This window comes from Pezoporus wallicus, unplaced genomic scaffold (assembly GCF_028554395.1).
Source record: "Pezoporus wallicus isolate ANWC-B61680 ecotype Strahan unplaced genomic scaffold, APGP_CSIRO_Pwel_v1 contig_8297, whole genome shotgun sequence".
Taxonomy (NCBI): Eukaryota; Metazoa; Chordata; class Aves; order Psittaciformes; family Psittacidae; genus Pezoporus; species Pezoporus wallicus.
This window is the reverse complement of record NW_026637542.1, coordinates 7,851-15,501: the sequence shown is the minus strand read 5'-3', so window position 1 is coordinate 15,501 and position 7,651 is coordinate 7,851. Positions and strand designations below refer to the sequence as shown.

The following is a 7,651-nucleotide window of genomic DNA, read 5'->3' as shown; positions in this document are numbered from 1 at the left end:
AGCTGAGGTTCCTCTTAAGCAGAAATCCACCCACCTCATTTACAAAATGGACCTGTAATCAGCTTTGTGCAGAGCAGCACCATCACCTTAGAGGCAGCCTTGCCGGATCAACAGGGAACTAAGCTGTTTCCTGGCTCTTGGAAAGCACTCACTGTAAGAGAGCCAACCCTGATGCTCTCCCATTCGAGGTCAGCCCCCTCAAGGACAGAAGAGCAGGCAGGCAGCTGCAAGTTCACCAAGCTCAGCACGGGGCCAGCACCAGTACATCAGCTGCTGGATCCCAGCTCACATGGAGCACCCCAGCTATAAATGAACTGCCCTCTGGCTCCTCTCTGAGTTTCTGAAGCCCTGTTCTACAACCACTTCCATTGCCCTCCACACTCCAGCACAGGACTCGGCCAGGAGCGCTTTGAGCTGGGTCCGAGCACCCAGTCTGGAGGACACATCACCAGGGTGAGGGTTTCCCCTGTGATCACACAGTCCTTGGGCTCACTGGGACAGAGCCTTCCCCAAGGGGAGGACTGACCACAAAACACTACCTTGTGATGCCAGCCAGCCCACTGCAGGAACAGAAGTCACAGGGGAAGCAGCCCAACATCCCCAGGGCCCTGCACCACAAGATAGGACACAGCACAGCCTCCCCAGCCAGAGGGCAGAGGAAGACAGGTTCAAGGGTGCTATTTTCATTTTGATAACTCGATGGACAGCAAGCACCACACCAGGTCAGCAAACTTGTCACAGCTCCAAACATCCACCATGGGGAAAGGAAACTGAAGCAAAGTGGCAGAACCTGCCCAGGCTGAGCCAGGTGCCGGTCGCAGGCCCAGGGGAACAGCCTGCCTGCCTCACAGCACAGCCAGCCTCCTGCCAGCACAGCTGCACAAGTCCTGATGGCATCCTGGCTTCCTGCACAGCTGGCTTCAAGTCAGGCACTCCTCAAGAAATGCAGATTCCAAAATTAAACTAGAGAAACTGGTTCCAATTTATCTTACACTTCCAGACAGGCAGAGTCCTGCAGGTAGGGTGTGCTGCCTCTGCATGCTGCCAGGCCTGCAGCCACTGGCACACAGGAGCAGGTGAGAGCAGAGCTACAAAGAGCACTTCAGCACCATCCTGCAGACAGCAAGAGGCCTGGAGATGGTTTGACATTACATTCAACCCAAAGGAAGCCACCAGATCAAGCCTCAGACATGACTAGTTAACAGCCGCAGCAATGGCTCAAGGCTCCCAATAGCCAGACATAAACAGTGTGACTCCAGAGATCATCATTCTACAAGACGCATCTGCTAATTCACTTGACAGAGCCTCTGCACCCGTGTCTTGCAACACACTCATGTTTAGCAGCACTCACCACACTGGGACTTTGCTCTCCATGCCATGGGGCATCTGCTGGGCTCTCAGAAGCCTTTACCCAAACCTGTAACTACTGTTGTAGAAGCACAACTCAGAGCAGTGAATTACTGTTCCAGCAGCAGTGTCTGCTGCTGGAAGAAGGGGTTAGCACGCAAACAGTCGTTTAGACTTTGGTGCAGTCAGATTTGTATCTCCCACAACTGTTTTTGCAGATGCTCCGTCTGACATGATCACCTCTACAGTGATAGGCAGTACAGTGACAATAGCAGTCCCTTCAGCCCAAGGGGAGGACACTACATACACAGGGCAACATGGAAGCTGAGATTTTTCCCAGTACGATCCAGCATAGACATGACGAGCTGTGAATTCAGGAGACAAGTCAGCACAAATCAAACCCCTGTCCTTTTCAGTACTAAGGTATCACATGAGAACTCAGAGGAAGGGAAGTAAGAATCACTGCATCTCTTACCATTACACATCCCTTTTATTCAGAATCTGGTAGCTGAAAGCCCACAACATGGTCACTGCTCAGGGCCCTCATTTCTTGTGGTTTTGCTCTCCTGGAAGAGGCCAAGTCCTAATCACTGAAGAATGGGGTTGATTGAGGAATAGGTTTGTAAACAAGTAACCTGAAGGATATTAGCCTTTGTTAGCAAGTATAGAGGAAAGGAAATTATTAAGATAAGCTTATCTTAATAAAGCTTAATAAAGCTTAACCCCCTGGTGGTTACTGATATTACTGATATGACAAGGATCCTAAAACAAAGTGATGAATAAATAACCACCAGGGGTTTGAAAGCCCACTACAACATTTTTTTAGGCATACAGGAGGCATTCCCTAAAAGTATGATGTAACGCATGTGATCTCAGGAATATGTATGTTTAAGGAAAATATAATCACAGCCTGGTTGATACCTGGGAGAGACACACTTGGAGGAGCTATCTCCCATGTCTCCCGGCGCTGCAGGTAATACCTGCTTGTCAACTTAAAACTTTATTTGGTATTTGACTTGTGTTGTGGCTTGTTATAGTTACGATTTTCTTCTTGTGATTTTTGGTATTGGTGAGAGGCTGTTATAACTGCGTTATTGTCTCTTTTTCAAGTGTTGTAACTGTGTGGAGTGTGTCTATTTTGTGGCTTGTTACAGTGATGATTTTCATCTTGTGATTTTGGTATTGGCGGCAGGATGTTATAACTGTTAATTGTTGTTGTTCAATACAATTTTAGTCTCTGTCTCAAGTGTTGTAACTGTGTGGAGTGTGCCTGTGGGATCCCGTGTGTGTGTGTGAATGCAACACTGATAATGGGAAATCGGTAGAGTGAAGAGATTTTGAAAAAGAGTCCTTTAGGGTGCATTTTAGCACATTCGAAAGAACCTGGGAGTGTTTCCTGGGTGCTCAGTAAATAAGAAAACATTGGTGAAATATTGTAACCAATGGTGGCCATTGTATACTCTGGAGGATCAGGAGAAATGGCCTAAAAACAGAACTTGGAATTATAATACATTGTTGCAATTGTTATTTTTAAGGCAACAAGGAAAATGGGATGAAGTGATGCATGCAGATATGTTTTTCACTTTAAGAAACCACCCAGAGTGGCAGACGGAATGTGAAATTAATATAGCTCTGCCAGATCCCTAATTTTGGCTTTAGAAAAGGACAGGGAAAAACAGAAATCTAAACTGGAGAGATGTTGTTCAGCCTGTGATATTGGGGGAATGATGTTTAAAGTTAAAAAAAAAAACAACAAAAAAACCCCCACAAACAAACAAACAAACAAAACCCCTAGAGTAATCAGGAAGATAGGTTGGGGGATTACGTCTCACAGGTACCTCTGAGAGGAGCACTCTCGGCAACTGCTCCATCTGTTATTGATAAGGAGGAAGAGGTTGCTGTCACTGGCAACAGAGCAGAAGGACTTGAGAATGTTAAAGAAGCGTGGAGAGCGTACAGGAATCGGGAACAGATAGAGAAGAAAGAGCCGAGTTGTGCTATGGGCTGTTTGGGGACAAGTAGAAACTGGTGGAGGAACTAATGCTAGAGGATGAGGCAGAGGTAGAGGAGGAATGTCAGGCAGAGGTGAGAGATTGAATTTTCCTGTGGGATGGAATCAGTGTGCATACTGTAAGGAGTTTGGACACTGGAAGTGAGACTGCCCTGGGGGAAGCTCCATGGTGTGGCTCTGGTGACTGAATTGGAACTAGACTGACAAGGACCTGGGGAATCTACCCTAGCAGATCCACTCATTAAATTAAAACTAGGGACTAGAGAAAATAAACTGGAATTTTTAAGTGGATACAGGAGCAACTTATCCAACGTGAAATCAGAGGAAAAGAATTTGTTACAGATGTGGGAGCTACTGGTCACCAAAAAAACAAACCAAACAAATCAACAACAACAAAAAAACCCACAAAAAACAACAAAAAGAACCACCCCACATTCTTTCTGAAAACTTTAGAGTATAAACTGGAAAAACAAATAGGCATGCATAAATTTTTGTGCATGCCAAATTCTCTGAAAAACTTTATTAGGACAAGAAGCAACATTTAAAGAAGGCAAAATGGAATTAAGAGTCAAACCTGATCAGGTAATTGAAGTTTTGAGTTTCTTTAATTCAGCAGAAAAGCAAACAGGAAGACCTCCCTGAAATAGAAGAAATCCTTAATCAGGTATATCTGGGAGTATGGGCATCTGAAGTTCCAGGTATCTAAATTGAAGGCTCAACTAATTCAAACTTGAGTATCTTATTTAGGATGCAAAATAACAAGAGGACAACCAGAACTTGGAGCAGCTCAGAAGGAAGCAATCTCTCAAACACCGTGACCATCCACAGTTAAAGATATCTGGACGTTTCTGGGAATGACAGGATGGTGTCAACCCTGGATCCATGATTATGGTGTTCTGGTAAGACCCTTACATGAGCTGCTAAAAGAAAATCCAACCTTTCTAAAATGGACAGATCAAGCTGAAGAAACATTTAAAGACAGAACTCATGAGAGCTCCAGCTCTGGGGGTCCCGGACATAACTAAACACTTTTGGCTATATACCTATGAGAAACCGGGTGGGGTTTCTCAGCTTTGGGGGTTTTGAAGGTATGCAAATATGACTGATAAGACAACGATCCTAAAACAATGTGATGAAGAAATAACCACCAGGGAACGGAAACCCCACTACCACATTTTTGTAGGCACACAGAAGGCATTCTCTAAAAGTATGATGTAATGTATGTAATCTAAGGAACATGTATGTTTAAGGACAATATAATTACGGCCTGGTTGATGCTCAGCAGAGAGATGCTTGGAGGAGCTATCCCCCGTGTCTCCTGGCGCCGCAATAAATACCTGCTTGTCAGCTTGAAAAATTTGCTGGCGAGTTCCCGGAGTTTATTCCGAATCATCAACAAGCAGGCGGCTCGAGCAGCTGCCCGCTTCCACTGCAGAGGCTGGAATATCATTTCATTTGCTTCATGAGCTCTCCTCATCAGGACCTGGCTGAATGTTCAGGGTAAGTACATACCTTCCCGGCAGAGGAACCCGGCGCAGCTCCTGTCCTGAAACACTCAGACATCCTCCTGGAGGAGCTGTGTGCAGACACCACTGCAGGGTATGAGGCAGCTGCTCTGGCACGCTCCCTCAGCTGCTGTGCGGACTCTCGCCCGCGGGAGTCGAGGGAAGAAATGCGGGAGGCCTGACAAGCGTTGGCCCGGCACAGCCGCACACAGCCCCGCTGCTCCCGAGGACACGGCTGGCAGTCGACAGCACAGGACCCGGCACGGCTTGAGGACCAGGCCAGAGCCACGGGCTGGCCGCCGCTCTTCGGGCCGGACGCTCAGGCCTCGCGGGGCAAAGGCACACGGACACCGCCCTCACACGGCCTACACGGGTTTCTCGGCCGAGCGCCGCCGGTACTGGGCCTACATGTCCCGCGGGAGGTGGGGGAGACCAGCGGGTAATCCCGAGGGCCTCAGCCCGGGGCCGACCCCGCCGCGTTGCCATGGACACGCGCCGCGTGCACTCTGCCCCTGCCCTCACCACCCGCTCTCTGCCCCGCGGCGTGAGACAACTCCCGGCCCGGCCGCCCCAAATTTATCACCCACGATGGGGATTCCTCAGTCAATCAGGAGCTGTGCGCGGCCCGTGCCCGCGCCATAGATTGGTGGAGGCGGCCGAGACCAACGGCGACCTCAAATTCTTCCTCATGTCCAGGTGAAAGCTCTTGTGTTTCAGTTCATGGCCACTGCTCCTCATCCTGGGGCTGCCCACCACTGAAAAGAGTCACACACCTTCCTCCTGCCACCTGCCCCAAACCTCCAATCAGCTCCCTCCACCGCCTCTCCCCTTCTTCATCTCTGAGGGCTCATTCTCCTAGGAAGAAACTGCTTTCACCCTCCACAAGCACAGTGGTCAATGGGAGGGGGAGATACCGGGCTTTGCTCACAGGGTATCAGACCTCACTGGTCCCCACATTCACCCCACCTAGGGATCCCCACCCCTGTGGGTCTGCTGGTGCTGGAAGAGCGCCGAGCTCACTCTGAAGCCCTTCCCACACTCAGCACAGACGTAGGGATGCTCCCCGGTGTGGATGTACTGGTGCCTGATGAGGTGGGGACTCTGCCGAAAACTTTCCCCACAGTAGGTGCAGATGTAGGGCCTCTTCCTGGTGTGGATCAGCAGGTTTTTCATGAGCACGTAGCTCCGGTCGAATCTCTTCCCACACCCTGTACATTCGTAGGTTTTTTCCCTGGTGTGGACTTGTTGGTGTCGTGTCAGGGCTGAGCTCAAGCTGAAGCTCATCCGACAGGTCCTGCACTTGTAGGGTTTCTTCGCAGTGTGCACCGGCTGGTGCTGGAGGAACTTCGAGTTGCCAGAGAAGCTCTTCCCACACTCGGCACACTTGTAGGGCTTCTCCCCAGTGTGCACCCACTGGTGCTGGAGGAGCTGCGAGCTGTTGGAGAAGCTCCTCCGGCACTTAGCACACTTGTAGGGCTTCTCCCTGGTGTGGGATAACTGATGCCGGATCAGATTCAAGCTCATGCTGAAGCTCTTCCTGCAGTCCCTGCACACGTAGGATTTCTCCCTGGTGTGCACACGCTGGTGCCGGACGAGCTGCAAGGTGTTGGAGAAGCTCTTCCCACACTTGGCACACTTGTAGGGCTTCTTCCCAGTGGGGGTTAACTGATGCTGGATCAGCCTCGAGCTCACACTGAAGCTCTTCCCGCAGGTCCTACACTCCTAGGGTTTCTCCCTTGTGTGCACCTGCAGGTGCAGGATAAGCTGCAAGTTCCTGGAGAAGCTCTTCCTGCACTTGGCACACTTGTAGGGCTTCTCACCTGTGTGGATCCTCTAGTGCTGGACAAAATGTGATCAGTGCTGGAAACTCTTCCTACATTCTGTGCATGTGAAGGGTTTCTCTCCAGTGCAGATTATCCGATGCTGGATGAGGTTGGAGCTCATCTGGAAGCTCTTGGATCTCTGAATCCTTTCTGACCTGCGTGGGAGAACAGGGTTCAGTGAAGGACCCTGGGAACTGTTCTCCTCGGAGAGTCCTGAGCATAAACCCTTGGGCTCCCCTGGCCTGGGTATGCCTTGATCGGTATTGACTTCATTCATGTTCACAATCTTCAGCTGCAATAAAATGAGAATCCAGACAAGTCACAGGCAGGACTGGAAGCTTTGAACAGGGCAAATCGCAAGGGGCCAAATGCTAAAAATTCAGCAAATAGATTGACTTTAAGTATAAAACATTCTGCTATATCCTGCGTTCAGGACATGGTAATTATCTCCAAATTACACAGTGGATTTTTCAGAGTGTTCACAGGAGCAAATGCCGTAAATTGCCCTGCATGCTTCACCGGAACCTGAATCTACTGCAATCACTGGCATATTAGAGGCAAAAGTTTACTGCTTGAATGGGAAAGATGCTTGCTCTTCCAGGATGGTGTACCTGAAAATCATAGAACCACAGGATGGTTTTAGCTGGAATGGACCTTACAGATCCCATCCAGTTCCAGCCTCCTGACATGTGCAGGGACACCTTGCACTAGACCACGTTGCTGCAAGCCCCATCCAACCTGGTCTTGAACACTGCCAGGGATGGGGCACCACAGCTCCTCTGCGCAACCTGTGCCACAGCCTCAGCACCCTCACAGGGAAGAACTTCTTTCACCTTATCTAAATCTCCCCTCTGTCAGTTTAAAGCCATTCCGCCCTCTCCTGTCCCTACTTGCTCTTGACAAAAGCCCCTCTCCCCATTTCTTGTTGGGCCCTTTGGGTGCTGGAAGCTGCTCTAAGATCTCCC

The 7,651-nt window shown here is 49.5% G+C and overlaps 1 protein-coding gene across 1 annotated transcript; it reads right to left on the bottom strand.

Moving 5' to 3' along the window:
* Positions 1–5,544: 5,544 nt before the first annotated feature.
* LOC130597469 (zinc finger protein ZFP2-like) lies at positions 5,545–6,963 on the bottom strand. Its single transcript, XM_057406022.1, is given in 3 exon segments — positions 5,545–6,004; positions 6,164–6,683; positions 6,741–6,963. Coding segments are annotated over 3 exon segments (918 nt in total). The 3' UTR covers positions 5,545–5,829.
* Between the last annotated feature and the right edge of the window lie 688 nt (positions 6,964–7,651).